Source organism: Passer domesticus, chromosome 6 (assembly GCF_036417665.1).
Source record: "Passer domesticus isolate bPasDom1 chromosome 6, bPasDom1.hap1, whole genome shotgun sequence".
Taxonomy (NCBI): Eukaryota; Metazoa; Chordata; class Aves; order Passeriformes; family Passeridae; genus Passer; species Passer domesticus.
The window spans coordinates 43,239,742-43,258,141 of record NC_087479.1 but is presented as its reverse complement, the minus strand read 5'-3'; the positions used below and the strand labels follow the sequence as shown (position 1 = coordinate 43,258,141).

At 37.4% G+C, this 18,400-nt stretch overlaps 2 protein-coding genes across 32 annotated transcripts in view; one reads left to right on the top strand and one right to left on the bottom strand.

Moving 5' to 3' along the window:
• The window catches only part of RAG2 (recombination activating 2), a 40,266-nt gene extending 25,332 nt beyond the window's left edge, over positions 1 to 14,934 (bottom strand). Inside the window, exon 1 of the mRNA XM_064424975.1 lies at positions 14,743 to 14,934. The gene's annotated coding sequence lies outside the window, so the exon portion shown is untranslated. The remainder of the gene's footprint in view (positions 1 to 14,742) is intronic.
• Positions 1 to 16,519, top strand: part of IFTAP (intraflagellar transport associated protein) — a 39,180-nt gene extending 22,661 nt beyond the window's left edge. For 29 of the 31 annotated variants that reach the window (XM_064425002.1, XM_064424988.1, XM_064424985.1 and 26 more), the window contains 6 exons: positions 268 to 425; positions 1,947 to 2,018; positions 2,948 to 3,002; positions 9,252 to 9,382; positions 15,204 to 15,290; positions 15,880 to 16,519. In XM_064425002.1, the coding sequence (XP_064281072.1) occupies positions 268 to 425; positions 1,947 to 2,018; positions 2,948 to 3,002; positions 9,252 to 9,382; positions 15,204 to 15,290; positions 15,880 to 16,041 (665 nt within the window). In that variant the 3' untranslated portion in view covers positions 16,042 to 16,519. The remainder of the gene's footprint in view (positions 1 to 267; positions 426 to 1,946; positions 2,019 to 2,947; positions 3,003 to 9,251; positions 9,383 to 15,203; positions 15,291 to 15,879) is intronic. The other 2 variants (XM_064424977.1, XM_064425005.1) reach the window with 2 other exon arrangements.
• The last annotated feature ends 1,881 nt before the right edge of the window (positions 16,520 to 18,400 follow it).

Here is an 18,400-nt window from a genome sequence, read left to right as displayed (position 1 = left end):
AATGAATTCTTCAGTACTGAGGAATAGATGGGACTGTGGGCAATTGAAGTTCAAACTGCATATTCAGTTTTATGGTAAAGTCTGGTAAGGTTTTATGCTAAAGTTTTATTTTATACATAAAATACATGTGTATGTTGTACATGGAAGCTTTCATGAGAGGAAAAGTGAATGTGTAAAAAAGTCAATAGTAAATGTAATTATAGACATGCTTTTCTTTTTCTTGGATAGTGCATTATGTTACCTGATCTGGTGTGATTCTGCTTGCAGAGAAAGAAGGAAAGACAATTCAGGGAAGTAAAGGGGACTCCTTAAGAAAAAAAAGTTTTACTTCTGAATTACCAGACAGAAATAAACAGGATGGCTCACCTGAAAGAAGCAAAGAAATGTGGGGGTCATTTCCACCACGGATGGCAAATGAGAATGAGGTAATGAGTTAACATTTGTCCATGTGGACAAGCACCACATTTAAACAGATGAAAATATGGAGAGATACACTGTCCAAATGTTAGAGGCTAGTGGTATTTATCCTATGTGAGGCAAATATTTAAAATACTACCTAAGTGTTAAATGCTTAGAGAGGCACCTGCAGAGATCGCGTTTGGCAGTGGCATTTGCCCTGCTGAAGAGCTGCCATAATCTGACTAACAAATAAGGCACCCTGCAAGGAGCTAAGTAATGCTTTCACTGGAGACTTCAGTTTGTGGTAGAGGTTGGCAAAAAGGAAACAAAAAATCCTGAGATTATGGATGCCAGCATGGACAGGTTTATTTGTTTCTTGTAGATTTTAGGAAGTACAAGAGTTCTGTGTTCCTGAAGCTATGTTACTGCCTGAAGTAAACAGTAGGCAGGCCAGGGGCATTTTTGATCTTCTGAAACATAAGGGATTGGGGATTTAATGTGTAGGGACAGGAAAACAACAGACATCGTCTGGAAGGGAGATGGAAATCGGAGTCAACTTTTTAAGAACTTCTGTCTTCCTGCCTGAATAACAAACAATTAGGCTGTGATTTAGTCTGTACTCAAAATTGCTCTTCATTAAACTTTTATTAAAAAATAAGTAGCAGCTCCTTTTGTGTTTGTTGAGCACACACTGAAGTGCTTTCAAATAATGGGCCTGCCAGGCCTCAGATCACAAGCTGCCACTTTCCTCCTTGCTAGGACATGTCTTTGAGGTAGAATCAAGCACGGCTTTTAAAACAATGTTCTGTCAGTTGATTGTGTAATACTAATGACAGTATTTTTTGCCATTTTTTTCCGTAAGAATTATTGGTTCCTCATTGCTATAATTTGTCTTTGTGTCTCTTACTTTAGTCATGTTGAATTGTCTTTCTGCCAAATAAAGCAATGTACAACTTCCATTATCCTCTTTGTGATGGAACTTCCATAAACCTTTATGTATGTCTTTGTTTTTAAAGAAGAAAAAGCTTCAGACATGCCTGCACGTTTTTGTCACACTAGCAGTTTAAGAAACAAATACAATAATAGTAGAATGCAGCAGAAAAAGTGCAGTGTAGTAGCAGGAGGAGGCTGTAATGCATTAAGTTGACCACTGTAACCTTTAAGCCTGCCCTAAGAAAGGAAAATGGGGAAAATACTGTTTTAAAAACAGTTCTAAATGTTGCTTTTTAGGCATGCTATGATTACTTGCACTGTTGTTCCAATTGATTAAGTCTGGTCCCGTGTAGGTTTTCATAGAATTACCTGTACTTGTTCTCTTTTCAGGAGCATTCCATTAACTTCTTAAAAAAATTTATATACAACATCTGTAAAACTGAGTAATGTGTTCTAGGGGACCCTTCTTGAGCAGGGTCAACGAGACCTGCAGTGGTGCCTTCTGACCTTACCCATTCTGTGATTCTGTGAACTATGTATAAATCAGTAGGAGCTTTGGTTGTGATTTTGATTCTTTTTCATGCATGTAAGTATTTCTGCCCATCTATTTACAGGCAATGATGAGTGAGAGCTCAACAGCTGGTGTCTCTGATGGAAATAATCTCAGTCTGTCTGAAAGAGTGAAGGTGAGGTTTTCTTCAAAGTGGGGATTATGAGCAGAACATGACTGATTTTTCCTGTATTAATTTACAAATTACTTGCAATTTGCTGATTTCCCATCTGTGGGAAAGAAGAAGGAGAGCAGTCCAAAATTTTTTCTGATGTTAGTGAATATGTACTTTTAAAGTGTAAAGGTTATGTAAGTCTTGAGACTGTTTTCAAACCAGGTTGAAAAAAATTATCTGAGAGCATCTTTAATTACTTCATGGAAACACAGAAGAAAATCCAGGGCATGTAGTCAATCCTCCATGGAAACACTATTTGCAGATAGGCTGGGAAAAACCTTTTATTCACACCCTGTGTATCTATTCAGAGTGATACCTGAAATGAGAAATGTCTTGTCTTTGGGTATGTTTTAAATAGTTTAGATTGTTCAAGGGACATTAGCCTGAGAAGACAGTAGAGTAAAGCCCCAGGTGAAATAATAGAAATGTAATAATTCTTAGGTTTTTTTTTCCTAATCAATTCACCATTAGTGTCAAAACAGAAGGATCAAGCTCCAGTTTGCCTGCAGCATGTATTCTCTTTGTGCCATGTGAAATGAGCTTGCAAAATTGCATAGTAACTTATCATGCATCATTTTCCTATGAAAATATTTTACTTCTCCATCTTCCCACTAAGTTCCTGAGAAAATTACTGTACAGCTTGAGCTTCCTTTCCATCACTTAAGTTGATATGGGGCAATTTTGGCAGTCAATCTTTGACTATACCTAAAAGTACTTTTTTTGGGTTACACATTTCAAAGAAAACTCATATGCTTTCTTGGAAAAATGCAGGGGAAAATGGAAAAGATGAAGTAGACAATTTAGTGCATTTTTGCTTTGCTCTGGATTGTGCTATAAGGAATGGAATTGATGTATTTTTCTCTATTTTCCCGTTTGGGTTTTCATGGCAGGTGGACAAGTACTTACACTTGGAAGATGTAGACACAGATGAAGAAACATGCAGTGGTAGGTTTCCCCCCTTCGTATTCACCATAGTTTTCTCTCTCTGAACGCAAGTGTGTGAACATTGATTAAAGAACTCCCTCTCCCCTAACAGAGATGATCTTACTCAGTTCTTCTATTGCTAGGAAATTCCCCACATTGCCCCAATTCCCCAAACTGAAGTACTAATTTCCCCACTCTAAGAGGTAATGAAATAATAAATTAAGGGGAATATTTATTGTACTTCGTCCTGGTGAAGGTTTTTTTTCCCCAAGCTTTTCTAGAAGTACAGAGCGCTTCCTGTTAGCAACATCTCCCCATATTAATGCATTTCTATTTTGTATTGAAATTACTGTCATTACAAAAGTTTTTTTTGTAAAGTAATGCGGGTGCTAAGAGACAGTGCTTTAAACTGGAAATATTTAATGAAAATGCTGTCCCTACCTATTAAAACAATTTCATCTTGAGCTTAAAATAGATTAGACTAATTCTGAATTCACAGTGAACTTCTTTAAAAATTCCAATTAGGAGCATTTTGAGTTGTGTTGAACTGTTCTGTACATCTATAATAATTTTAACCCTCCCACCTCCAAAAAGTAAATGGAATGCTAATGTCTAGCATTGTTAGGTTAGGTTAGTTGTCTGTCATAGGTCCTTCTGTGGTCTTTATTACAACCAGAAGTGACAACCTTTTAGTGTTTAAATTCATTTTCCTCATCTATACCTGTGACTGTACAAGGAAACCAGGCCACACAGATTAAGGGATTTTCTTGAGGTCACAGACAGAAACTGCAGGGCTTTGATGCTTGCTTTCTTAGTTATTGCCACTTGATTGGTCTTGATTGTCTACTGTCACTCTAACAGTAAAGTTTGGATTAGTCTTTCCTTCCTCTGTGTCCTGAATTCCTGTGAAGTCCGAGGGCTTAGAGATTTCCAGTATCTCACAAGAAAATAATAAACCAACCTAAGTCAGGTTTACAGCAAGTATTCTTTCTCCAACCTTTCAGAAAGGAGGGAGTAAAACAGCAGTCCCAGATCAGGTACAGATGTCAAAGATTTTTTTTCAGTGCAGTGTTCATATGTGCCCATTTTTCCCTTTGTAGGGCATTCTTCTATGTTTATGTCTTAAAATTTGGCATTATCTATTAAAAAGCCCCTGGAGTTTACTGTTGGAAGCACAAACCCACATTTCACTTGTGTCATAATGCAAGGAGAAATGCCTGTATCCAGTTCATTAAGGTATTGTTAGATATCCATAGTTCCAAACAGGCCACAAACTGGTTGATGAGAATTAAGCCCAGTGCTAAAATATCAAGCAGAACAGTGATAAAAACAGCTCTGCTTAAGTTTGGGGATAACTCAGTGCATTCAGTACTGTGACAGACCTTGCCTCTCTCCAGCTTTCGGGTCATTTCTGTGTATTTGTGTCCAAGAGTAAATGTTAATCACATACATATGGAAAACCCTGGTAAAACACACTTTATTTGAGACAGACTACCTGAATGAAGATTGAGACTGTATCAACAATGCTCACTAACAACACTATGCTTTTAGATTGTATTTTATAACATTGAAACACTGCCTAGCCTGAACTTAATTGTTCCTTCTAACTGCTGCAAGGAAAGTGAACAACATCCAAATTTATATCTGGGAAACCCTGGTCTTTGAAGATAGTTGTTGAGTCAGGCTGAAAAATTTCTCCTTGACTCCTAAGTGCAGAAAATAGCACTTATGGTTTGATAGTTGTCTTACATGTCAAAATTCACTCAATAGCTTCATAGTAAGAGAGGTAAAATCTTAGTCCTGTAGAAACCATAGCAACAAAATGCAATTTAAAATATAAAATTATGTCACTTCTATTGCTTGTAATGTTAAAGTAATCTAGAATAATATCAGTAGTGAATACCTTAATGAAAGATTAATTCTGTAGAATTCCAGTTAGTTTATAAATGAGGTAAATTGTGACACAAATTATACATTCTGTTGTTGACCTTTTTAAATGCTGCCACCTTATGTCAGAACAAATGATTGATTTAAGACTTCATATTGTCAAAACAAGCTTAAAAATATCATAGCTTATTTTACCCAGTAAAAAATATCATACCTTGCTAGTAATTGCAACAAACCTTTATCTCTTCTTGTTATTGGCAGCAGTTCAATACCTCTGTGCTTCACTTAGCTTTAAAGGGCAGATCAGTTAGCTGAGTTAGCAACTGTACATTAATACAATAAATATTCACACTTAAGGGCAACTGGCTCAAAGCTGACAGTATGAGAAGCACGATAGAAAATAGGTGTTAGAACATCCCGTCTAACCAGTGCTTTTTGGCAGATGTCCTGGAAGAGTCATTCTAGTTACCAAAGTTTTATTTTGTTTTTTTTGGGGTTTTTTTTTCAATTTATCTGGCAAAGTTCAGTGTCTTTTAAGGTGTGAATGAATATGACTGCTTCTTAAAAGTAGGAAAAGCAGCCCAGAGATTTGGCCAATATGCAAATTCATTGTAGCTGCTTTTGTTTGACAGCACTGAGTTGAAAGCCTGAAATAGGGGCAATGCTTTCTTTGCATTGTGGGACTTCAGCACCGTAAACCATGATTGGCAAAGTGAAATTGCTGCCCTAAACCCCAGCTGTAGAGACAGCATGGGCATGGTCTACTGTAATCACTCTTTCTCCCTGAATTTAATCTCTAACTGTAAGGAGCTTAAGGCAACAATGGAGATGATCAGGCTTTCTCCAGGGATGGATGGATGCTGCCTAATGCCTATGTTTTGGCAACAGGACTTTCCAGGACTGCTTACAAATGTCTTGCTGCAGGGCTTGAGGGATAACTCTGTAATAACAGGTGATATTTGAATAAAGTACCAAATAGGTTAAAGAATGTCTGGAGATCTTGTGTGTGCAAGAGAAATGCAAGAGAAATACAAGAGAAAATTAAATCGGGACTAATTAAATGTGTGGGTGAGGCTTCATAGGCAAGGATATAAATGTCTCATCCTAATCCAGCTTGGAGCACTGAAGTGCTGCAAACTTGTCTTTTCAAAGTCCCAGTTGTCTGTAACCTTGCAGAGGCTGAGGAGAACCTGATTGACTCAGTTACTTTGAAGCTGAGGCCAAGCATAATTATTGATTATTTAAATAATTTTTTGGCAAATTATATCAACATCTGTTACTTTTCATAATCTGTGCCTCGCCATTTGTATTTTAGCCTATCATTATATCCATAAAAAGCATGTTGAGAAAGAGGATTCAGAGTTAAATGAGGTGGATTTTTTAAAGTATGGGGCTCCCCCCCAGCTGGTGAATCCCTTTCTTGTTTTTCTTCTCCAGTCTCTGCAATCCATTTAACACTGCCTTGAGATGATTTCACACTAGGCAGCTCTTTGGGACTAACAGCCTGAAGCATGAGAATTAGAGCAGACTGCAAAATTTAGCTTTTAAGCTTTTTTTGTTATCACTCTCTTCTCAACTCCCCATCAACAGCATTTTTGTGAAATGTAGTGTCTGAAAGTGGTAAAACCTGTGTCAGTGTATATATAGCTGTCAGTGTATATATAGCTGGGCATCATTTGGCTACAGTAAAGTTATAGACAAAACTTTGAACTTCTTTCACTCTTGAAAGTTAAAAACAGAATGGTGCCAGTAGATTATTTTTTTCTGTACTCACAATTGATGTCTATGGTACACAATAAGCAAAAAACTCCCAACTCGGCAGTGCTGACAGATTTAGTGATCACTTTCTGGGATGTGGTAGGGAGGGACTAAAGAGTATTGTTCACTTTCCAAATATGCTGTTATTAAAGTATGCTGGACTTCAGTAAAATTGTCAGCCATATCATCCAGGGAGTTGATTCTTCATAATATGAGAGGTGCATTTCAAAATGTCTTCTCAGTTTGTTTTTTTTTTTGTACCACTGCCTGTTCAGTTATCTCTATATATGGTGCCGTTGGCAGTATCCAAGGCTTTCCTGTTGCTAATTAATCACCTCCACAGAGAACATAATTAGCAGCTTAATTAGGATCATCATCCAGTAGTGCTGTAGCAGCAGCTTAAGCAAGCTGTGAGGTACTGGCTAGAACTTACAATGGCCTGGAGTTCCTTTGGGTGCTCCCGCTGAGAAGGACGACTGTCAAAACTCTCTAATTTTTTCTCTCTGAAGGGGTTTCTTTATTAAACATTATCAGGGAAAGCAGCATTTACCAATTAGACTTTCATATGTTGTCACACAGCCAGGATATAGAGAGACAAAGCTCATTTCTGGCATGTCTGCTGGCAAACAAAGGTTGATTACATTCTTACAGGGTGATTGAAGGGAATTTGAAACATTGTTTGCATTACTAACAAGCCTTAAAAAGTGGAATTGACATTCTGAGTACGACAAGCACTTCTTTCTAAAAGCAAAAATAAATTTCCTTCTGTTGTCCTAATTCTTAAGAGTTATCTTTCTGAGCCATTGCCAGGTTGTTGCATAACAACAGTGCTTCCTCCTCATCTTCTCCCTGCAGATTGGTCTGTTGAGGGGGAGAAGCTCTTAGAGCAGAAATAATCAGTGTTTCTATCAGTAGGTGATAGAAACCTCTTGATGTCCAGGCTTCCCTTACTTTAATAAGGGTGTAGATCTAGGTTGCAAGTTTGAAACAATAGTGGAAGATGCCATTGTCTTTAATGAGTATTCACATCTTCCTTCTGTCCTATAAATACTTTTGACCCAAATGATGAAAAAAGCAGCTGCAGAGCATGTGTAGACATAGCCTAGATACCTGTGGACTGTGCTGTCCTTTTCAGAAAGTTTTCTCATATAACTGGTGCAGAATCAGAACAGATGCTATGCTGAGAACAAGGACTGAAAGCACTTACATGGCTGGAGATAGACATAAGCAACCAAGAGAATAGGGATGAAAACAAACCCACTTATCACAAAACAAGAGACAAAAATCCAGAAATGAAAGACCCAAGGGAATGAATTCAAATTTTTTTAAAAGAACATTCTACTTTGCAATTTGAAGCCCTGCTGGCTTTTCAAATAGTACACTATTCCCAGAAGAAAACTAAATGAAGAATTTGATCATGGATTTTTTATGGAGACCTACCTAGGTAATCTTTATTTTCAAATGCAGGTTCACAGGGGAATGAGAGGTCTGTAACTCCACTACTGTGGTAAAATTGTGCAGATATAGAGATGAGTAGACACTTCATCCATTTCACCCTGGATCTATGTACTCTCTTGTTGCTTCCATTAAGTAACATTTAAGCAGCGCTTTGAAAATTTATTCTGAGATTACAAGATAAATGTAAATGTAGTATAAAACTGTAAAGAAACTTGTGTATCAGCTGAAAAAAATAGTAGGTAGATTTACATAATCCTTTCACTAAATTGCAAGACATATGGTCCCCTTAAGTTCTTTCATAAAAACATTACTGAGACATGATGGACACATCTGTGCTGTGGCAGAGCTGAGATTGATTCATGTTAGAAGATATTTCTAAACCTAAGGCATATCCTTCTGATCTGTCACAGAATGCAAACCCACTGGTCCCAGTATGAATATTTTGCTGAAGTTTGTAAAAGAAAAGTGATTCAGAAAAGCTGTTTATTTGTGAACTGTGGAGCAAATCCTGCCTGTATGGAAAGGTTACATGTCACTCCACCCCAGATAAGGGGAAGTCCTCTCAAGTACCTCATTTTGGACAGCTCAGGGAGAAACAGACATCCATGAAATACCCTTAGACAAGAGAGTCATCTGGCACTGCAGTGGGGAATATTAGTAGTTCTACCAGGTATCTTAATGTTCTGTGAGAGTCATACTAAGATGCTTTGCAATGATTCTTTATGCCCAATGTGCAGGTGGTGAAGCTCTAGCTAAAGAGAATAAATGACCCTGCTCAGGTCATCAGTGGCAGGCAAGGTTTTATAACTTCTACTGCAGATGTCTCTGCTGAGGACCTTCCATCTTTCTTCTGAAAGAAAGGAATGTAATTCCAGGTGCTGTCTGAGTTTAAGAGCATCTGCATCCAGATTTTAACTCACCACCCTTAAGAAAGAAGAGCTACGTGTCTGTTTTCAGACAAGTTTGATTTTTCCTTACCTCAGTATTACTGCCTAGATTTTAGCTCAGGACTGCATGGTTCTGTTTTAATGATAGCTTATGCAACAATAACTACATCATATTCTGGCTAACAAACTACTGCCCATGTCTGAGCACTACAGGATTTTAGCAGGATTTTGCTAATTTATGCATCAAGTGGAAGGTTAATGTTGACTCTTTTTTATTCAGCAGGGTCATTAGTTCTTCCAGGAGAGGTGGAAGAGACAGTATCTTGCTGTACACCCTTCTTTGATAAGCCTATTCAGCCGAAGTTCAGAGCCTGGTCAGTTCCACAGCCATCAGACAGCAAAGCCCAAGAGGTATGAGGTCAGATGTATTAATTCAAACTTTGGGTGTTTGGGGTATTTTTATTTTTCCTGTTGGCTTCTACTGTTATTTCCACAAGAACAGAGGGATATAGATGTAGTATGTGAAACTGCTGTGAGTTAACAAGTTATATTATTAATTTTTAAATGAATAATGAATTCTTAAATATGTTAAGAATTGAAATAAACACTCTATTTTATCTTGCACACTGCTGCTATATAATCTTACACTTTCAAAATGTGCACTTCAATACTTCAAGTGGTATGTGGGCTTTTTAATATTTAATTTGTGTAACTCACAGAATATTCAAGTAAGCCTCTGCCCTTTAAGCCTTTTAGCTACCCTTGCTTATGTAGAATGATGGACCATTTAATTTTCCAGTGATCTCATGATCTTATGGCATACTCATTGGCTTAATATAGGAGCCATTTTTTGTAGTGGGGAGGTAGTGAATGATCCCTTTAATATGACACTTAAAAGAACAAAAAAAAGATTTTAGAATATATTGTGGTCAGAATTAAAATCTGGTCCCTTATAAATGAGTAGTAGCAAGATGCTGCTGAGAAACTGCATTGTCAGGGTCTGGTGTGGAGAGGTTTGCTTTATGGTCTCTGAGCCTTTTAAAAAGACACAGTCAGTGCAGACTTTAATTTAGAATTGCTGTCTTCCTTCAGAAATTCAGTTCTTCTCAAACTGCAACAGAAGGTGTGGATTGCTCACAGGCTTATTTTAAGTCATTAAGCTTCCTATCCAAATAGTCAGCATGAGCATTAACTTTCGGGGTGTTTCTATTGCAGAGAATTCCTCATTGCTCTTTTCCCCTGCCTGATCATTGCAATAGAAGCTGAAGTTAGCTTCCAGCTAAAGTGGGCCAGTTTTGATAGTTTCATATGCTTATTTATGTTCCCGTGAGGCTTAAATCAAGTTTATAAATGACGCATGACCAATGAAGGTTTGGTGTTATAGCACTGCATATGGTGCCTCCTTTCCTGGGCTCAGTTGTGTTTAGTTCCTTGCAATAAACTCTTTACTATAAGGAGCAAGTCTGCTTTGGGAAAAAGTAGATGTTCTAAAATGACCTTTCAAGCTTTAATACCTACCATTCTTTGAATAAAAATACTCACTCTTTTCCCTAAGGATTGACATAATTCAAGGTTTTGCCTTTAGATATATCCATTGGACGCAAAATAACACCCAAAAAACTAGAATGAGGCTTTATGACTTTCTCATTTCATAACTTCTGTAGAGAAGAAGGAAGGTTGTAGCAGCCTGCAGTGTTCATAAAGGACTGCATATGATTCTTTAAACTATAGTTCATGAAAAATAGATAAAGATCCGACTGCATGCAAAATTCATTTCCATTTGAGGGAAATTTGGGTTATGAAAGAAACTGAGTATTATTACATTGGCTATGAGTTGCTGCATTTTTCAAGAAGAAAGACAATTTCCACAACCATTTTGTTGGTGCCAGGCTACTTAAAATGAAGGCAGCCTTTCCCCTAAATTATAAACATATTTTTGCCTTCATTTAGATAATATAACTGGGGCCTGATTTTTAGAACTGTCAAGACTGAACAGGTCCATTTTAAAGTCCCTCAGTGCTTCAAATTGTCATTGCCTTGAAAATTAAGTCTTGCATTGCTTATGGCAGGACTAGTTTAGAAAGAGAAAAAGATTTTCCCTGGAGACATCTCTGCTTTAAAATGAGACTGTTCTCTGTCCATCAAAACAAATCTGTTAGGGAAGGGCAACATAATGTTGCTGCCTAATTGGTTTTCTTAGAGAATGGAAGACCATTCTGTATGAAAAATAGAAGGATGAGAAATGTCTATGCTATGGAAACACTTGTGAGGCACTTCAGGGTAAATTATGTATCTCTCAACATATTGCTAGGGAAAGTTTAATAAAAGAAGCTCTGCTAAGACCCAGTTTATAACTTGGATAATTGTTAAAGAACAACTTGACTCCCTGAAAATCTTTTTCTGTCAGAAGGTGTTAGGAAGTGGCTTAGTGAATGACACAGCAAATTATTTGTATTATCCACCAGTGTTGCTTCATCTTTCTTTCCTCCCTTTAGACATAAATGTATTTCAGAATTTCAATATCCACAGTGGAGCATACCTGACCTCCCACAGGCCGCTGCAAATTGAACCAGCATTCATTCTATCTTTGAAGTACATTATCACAGAACATTTCCCTCCCCTACCCAGAAATTTATTTTCTCCTTTAATACTACTTAATATATTTTTTCGTGTAGGATAGCGTAGTATTTTTATGTCTTAATTCCTGCTTGCTTGTGTCTTTTTTCCTTCTCGGCATACACCAGTGCAGTTGCATTGTTTTCATCCACTTGCTACAATCATGCATTCAAAGTGGGGTTCATCTCAGCTAACTTCAGATTTAAATGTAGTTTTAGTTCTTCAGTCACCAAGAGGCAGAAATAAGCAACTCCAGAAAGTGATTAATCCTGCTTGCTGACAGCATTTGTTGTAAAATGTAATAAATACACAAGCTTGGGCTAGGCTGTTTTTGGCTAATTGACTGCCTTAGTCTAGAAACCTAATTTTTGTATGGCTGGGATTAGGAAAGAAGAAATCTGCCCTTCTATTCTCCTTTATTTGTCTGTAGTTTGAGCATTCAAAAAAGTACTTAGCATGTCTGTCATTTTATCTTAATCTCTGGTATGGCAGCATTTATCCCCTAAAATACAACTTCCACTGAGTTCCTTTGATTAAAGTTTTACTGCTCAGCTTCAGCTGAGGTTTGTTTCTGCTATGTGCTATGCATAAATGCAACAGGAACATGGAAGAACTTAAAGACAGGATTGACTAAGTCAAAGAAGATGGAAGAGTTATATCTTCTCAGAGGCCAGTAAAGACACAGAGATTGAATGACTTGTCCAGAATGATGAAGCAGAAGTGGAAAATTGGCCAAGATTTATTGACTTCTAGTCCAGTGCCCCAAGCTCAAGCAAGCTTTTTTTCTCCCAGGTACTCCAGGATATACTAAGCTTATATGAGATCATAGCCTATATGCCTTCCCTCCACTTCTTTTTTTATTTATTTATTGTTAGTGAACTGGTAAGTTTTCCATTGAGCATGCAATGAAATCACTGGTGAGTGTACGTGCAAGCTTTACATAATTTGAACAAGTGAATCATAGAGTGCCATAATCACATAGTAATACAAGTTTTAGAAGGACAGAGACAAGTTGTTCAGCTAAGTTTAACTCTTCACAGATTAATAAAATAACTGAGTTGCCAATTATTAATAGACTTCTGAAAATGTCAACTTCAAGGTATTTTATTTACAATATTACTTGGTAAAACAACATCTAGCAAAATATTTCAGTTGTTAATATGAATATTACATTATTTCCCTCCTTTAATTTGGACATACAGGAACTGTAAATGAAAGTGATTTTTTTCTTCAGAGAGTAAATCACAGAAGCAATCTTAAGCAAACTGGCAGTTTTCTAATAGAGCAGGATTCTATTCCCAGAGAGCTCTCAAAAAGATTTCAATTAGATGTTAAATTAGACACCTGAAATTCACATATTTCTCTCAGCTCCTTAGGCAAAAATAACAAGATAATAACTTGATCAGCTCAGAGAATTCAGTGTTCTATCGTAAAATGTCTTCCTTTTGACATAGAACAAAATTGCAGTTTGCAGTATATAAGTTTTAGATTGCTTGTCTTCGTGGAAGTTTGAAGTCAATGTCTTCGTGGAAGAAGAAAAAAAGGAATCCCTTATGCTTTGAGTATTCATTTGAGAGATGAAGCACACTGATAAGTATGCAGTGTGAATACACTTTTCAAATGTGCAGTGAGTGGGTAACCGAGAAATTGTTAACAGAGTGAAGTTGGGTATGTTTTATTTTGGCATCTTATTTCAGTTAGTATTGTGGGGTCGAGTTTTGTAAACAAAAGTTTTTCCAGTATTTTGCTGTGTCTGCATAAAATGTTCCTGGAATGATATGAAGGCCAAGACAAGGTCAGAGTGGATGTGTGTATACTTTCTGTAACTCTGTTGGCAGAGGAAAATAGATTTGCTTTTGTAAAATCCCTATAAAGGCTTACTGTAGTTGGAACTCTTCTTAGCTCAGTTACCTTAGATGTGTGTCATGGATTAACCCTGGGCAGACACCAAGTGCCACAGCCACTCACTTGCTTTCCACCATCAGGAGTGGGAGAGCACTGGGTAAACTGGAAAATTCATGTGTTGAAATAAAGACATTTTAATAGGGAAAGTAAAAGCCCCACACACAAGCAAAGCAAACCGAGGAGTTAAATAATTGCTTCCTACAGGTGAGCAGGTGCTCAGCCACCTCCAGGAGAGCAGGGCCCCGCCACACGTGACAGTCACTCGGGAAGACAAAGGACAGCACTCCAAACTCCCCTTTTCTCCTTCTTCCTCCCACTTTATGCACTGATGATTCCACACACATGTGGTGGGGAATATCCCTTTGGTCAGTTGGGGTCACCTGTCCCAGCTGTGTCTCCTCCCCTGCAGCCCCAGCTCCCTCACCACTGTGGCTGTACCAGAAGCCAAAAAGGCTTTGGCTCTGTGTGAGCCCTGCTCAGCAATAACAAAAACATCTCTGTATTATCAACCCTGTGTTCAGCACAAATCCAAAACACAGCCCCATACCAAACACTGTGAAGGAAATTAACTCTGCTCCAGCCAAAACGAGCACAATGTTGTGAAAAATATTGCTACAACCAAAATAACTGAAAAATATTCATGCCTTGCATTGTATTTTAGAAGAGTGCATTGGATTTCTGCAAGTGAAAGACAGGTAGTAGAGCCCTGGTTGCTGCTACCATTTGTCACACAGTTGCTGACAAGGAATTCTGCAAGGCTTTGCCTGTGGAAAAGATGGAAATGAACATGAATATGCTGAGGAGGTCAAGGAGTTGGCTTTATCTCTAATGGAAATGAGAGTTTATGTGTGGCTTTATCTCCTGTTAACATCTTTCAAGTGGGCTATTTATAAAAGTTAATGATGGCTTACATGAAGTAGTCTGTGGACATAAGCAAGATAATCTTTGTGTGCAGAATAAACAGTTTTTTCTAGACCAAGTGTATCTACGAAGTTTTTCCCATTTATAAATGAGCATGGTCTACTCATCTGCATGCAGAATTATTTGGTAACTCCGCATGTAAGCCAGATCCCTAGAAAACTGAGCAATATAGATGATTAATAGAATTATATAACCCCAGAAAAAATATTTCCTGATTATTCATGCAAATTACAGTTTATTAATAAAGGATGTAGATACTACCCAGATGCTCTCTGCAATGTCTATCAAGGCCACAAGAGAGGAGAGAGGTTACCAATTCTCTGACTTACCAGTTGGCATTAACTGTGTCAATGCTTCTTCTTACCAAAATGTCTCATCAAATTGTGCAGGATTGTGCCTTCTAAACTGAGCAGTGATCATAGGATGCTGAGTGTTCTTCCTGCTTTTCAGCAAGTACATGTATTCTTAATTTCATATACATCAGTAGTCATGGGATTCATTGAGGACTTGTCAAAAGCTTGAAAAAATAAGCATGTGTTTAAACATTTTGCTGATTTGGTGCTGAAGTACTTAAATCTTTGAAACACACTTATAGACAATTTATATTAACTTTTCAAGGGATAGGGAGCATTCCTACACAGTTTTAATATTGAAGATGTGTCTCCTGTGTTACTCTGGAATTCATTTTATGTAACTGCTTACCATAAACCTTTCTTGTCATGGCCCCCTGCAGTTTCTTATCAGCATGGAGCCTGCCATAGTTATTTGTTTTCATTGTTTTATTTTACAGGCAGAGTGTTTATTCGAAGATATTTCAACCAGAAGCAATGCAGAAATGCAATACAGTATGTCAACAAAGCACATACTGGCAAATGCAGTAAGATTCTTATGTTCATCATGCAAGAAATGCAAACTAGCTAATTCCATGTCTCTGGGATGGTGAAAAAAATTATTGGAGTCTGAAAATTGATTATGTTTAATTTTGCTCATTGCAGGCCTTTCCTTCCCTGAAAATGTGTTCTGGGAAGCATGTTGCATTAGTGTCAGATGCATGTATGCTGCAGCTTTATGTAATACTAACCCAAATTTTGACAACATGGAATTTGTCTTTGAAGTTTAACATAGCTGCATATAACATGTCCATATCCCCACAGCCTTGCTGCTACAAGTGGCAGGAATATAATAGATGTGTGCAAGGGAGGTTTTTAGATTCCTTGCCTTGAGCAAAATTAGTTAATGATATTCATTCAGATACAGTACAGTACAAATGGGGCACATTAAATGGCTTAAATTAGGTCAAATTGAATAATTGAATTTATTCTTTTACTTAAAAAGAGCTTAATCAGCTGAGAGTGTTAGAGTCAGAAAAATAGTTTAATTAAATATTAATTAGAAGTTTATATTTTGAGCTTCCTTATTATCACTTGCAGTGATATTATTTATGTATCTGTTTTTCCTCATTACAGCTACTGGGCGATGATGTTCAACCTTTCTCACTTGATGAAGAATTTGATTATGACAATGTGGCACTGACCCCCAAGTTCTCTGAAGCTGAGCTGAAGGCCATTATAGAGTTGTCTGAAGAGAAAATGGGTACAAATGTCAAATCAGCACGAGCTGAAGACTGAGTCAAAGGTGTTCTGTGCAGGGCTGTTGGAATGACCTTTTTATGGGGTGAATGTAGCTCCTCGTTGTACCCTTATTTAGTGTTCTTTTCTGCGTGGCCAGTAAATGGCATCCCTGAGATTGGTCATTTATTCTGTCAAGGTGCCTTGGATCCTGTACTGGCTCAGGGTAGGTGTGCTGGAGTGACTTCTCCATAGGAGCAAAACAAGCTGCTGGATTTCAGAATAGCATTGTGGCTACTCTTGCTTACATCTGGTACTGACTTGGTTCCTGAGTAGTACAAAGCTGGTCCTAAAGCTGCCTTTTACCTCGTTCTTTCAGTAATGTAATTAAGAGCTTTTTAACAGCTGACAAATCAGTCTATGAACTCTTTAAATGTATAGAGATATATGAGTGAGTAAATCTGGGAATATGTTTTTTTTCTCTGTGTTTTGAGTTACTTGAGTTCTGCAAAAAATAAATATTCCTGTTTCCAACAAACTTTTTGTGTTGATCAAAATTGACGTGGTACAACTCCTAAAATTAAAACAGTAACTGCTCAAACCACCCCCCCCCACCTTCCACACAGAGGAGAAAATAGCAATCTCATCCATTAAAGGAATTGGCATTGAAAGGCTGTTGGATTTTAGATTTTGTCACAGGAGATGATTCCAAATAACATCTTATAGCTTACACTCTGCATCACTGAAATACGGCAAGCTGGAGTTGAGTGAAGGTCAGCTGTATGGGTGGGAGAGAAGAGTGTGCACCTCTGACACAAGGTAGTATGCACTCCTTCTCTGAAGAGATCAGAATCCTTTGTTTTCAGTAGCTGTAGAAGCTTTGCCCTTGAGGCTTGGTTTAATATCACAAGGCTGCATTGTATTTTTTGGTCATTTTCTGGTATAACTGCATTCACTAAAGTTTGCTGACCAATATTTTGTCCTTGACACCTCTCTATTATTTCTCAAGTGGGTGGTTGGTTTTGAGGAATGGTATTTACCTTGATTAGGGGATATAATTTAAGAGTGAGATTCCAAAACAAACAAACAAACAAAAAACCCTCCCAAAAAACAAACAAAAAAAACCCCCAAAAAACCAAAAACCCAAAAAAAAACCCACCAGAAAAGAAAGAGCTCTCACAGATGATATTTAATGAGACTGATACAAAATTGCAAGTATGTTGTATAGAAAAACTGGTTGGTACAGGACCTTACTGGTAGAAGGTAATGAGAATTTTTTTTTACACCTACACTCAAAAAAATGCCTGTGCTGTAGTTAAAATGTTTTTTAAAATGTAATTGGCTGTGTAGCAGATTCTGCTAGGTTTTCTGAAACTTTTTTTTTAATGTGAATTTATTTTAATTCAATACAGTGTTTTGTTGTACCCAAGGTATTTTAAATTAAATGGTTTAGATGCAGCTGGAGTTTTCCACTGCAACCTTAAAGTTAAACATTTCTGAACAGATCTGATTATTAATTCATCTTCTTCTGAAGGATACAGATAATGTGTATAAATCAGAAGGATAACAAGTAAGTTCTGGAAGAGCTCCATAGAAAATCTGGGAGAAAGAAACGGAGAAGTGCTGTATAATGATAGCAAGGTCAGCCTTTGAAAGCCTCAACAGAAAAATAAGGGAGACAACCTCATTAACATACATATGTATAGCAAAGATAAAGTAAGGAACCTTCTGTCTGAGAGACCTCTCTGTACAGGGTTTGCTATCCTGCAAAGAATCAGCCATAAAGGTGAACATTTGTGGCTTTGTGGAATGGTGAATTAGGTGCTTCTTGTTGGTGGTTCTTTAGAAAGGCATGAGTTAGAAACTAGAGATCAGTCCTGTGGGAATCCTATTGCTTGTAGACTCGATGAGAAAACTTGTTGAGGGGTTTATAATATTCTTCAGGCCACATCAGCTCTGGAATCTCTTAAGTGCCTTTTCTATTCATTTCATTATCAATTTTTCACTGTACATTAGGGATACATCCAGCCATTCAGTTCCTTCTCTCATAAGCAGATGATTCTTTCCAAATGTTCAGGGTGCCTACTATGCTCCATAAGTGTCATTCAGTATAGTCATTATATGGTTTCCTTTGATATAAAGAAACACTTTGCTGCAGAATACCCAACAAAATTGGAACTCTTTAGTGACATTCATCTTACACAGAGAAATGGGAATAATTCACTTACATTTACACCACTCATGAGTTAGATTTTTTGCTCTTTGTTAACAGGCATGAATATCACAGTGAAGATTAGGCAATATAGGCTACATTTTCTGTACATGACATTTTATTGGCCTGCCCCTGTGGTTGTTTTTGGCTTGTACCTTTCATTTGATTACCTTTCACAGAGGAGGCATATTTTCCTCTTAGCCATTA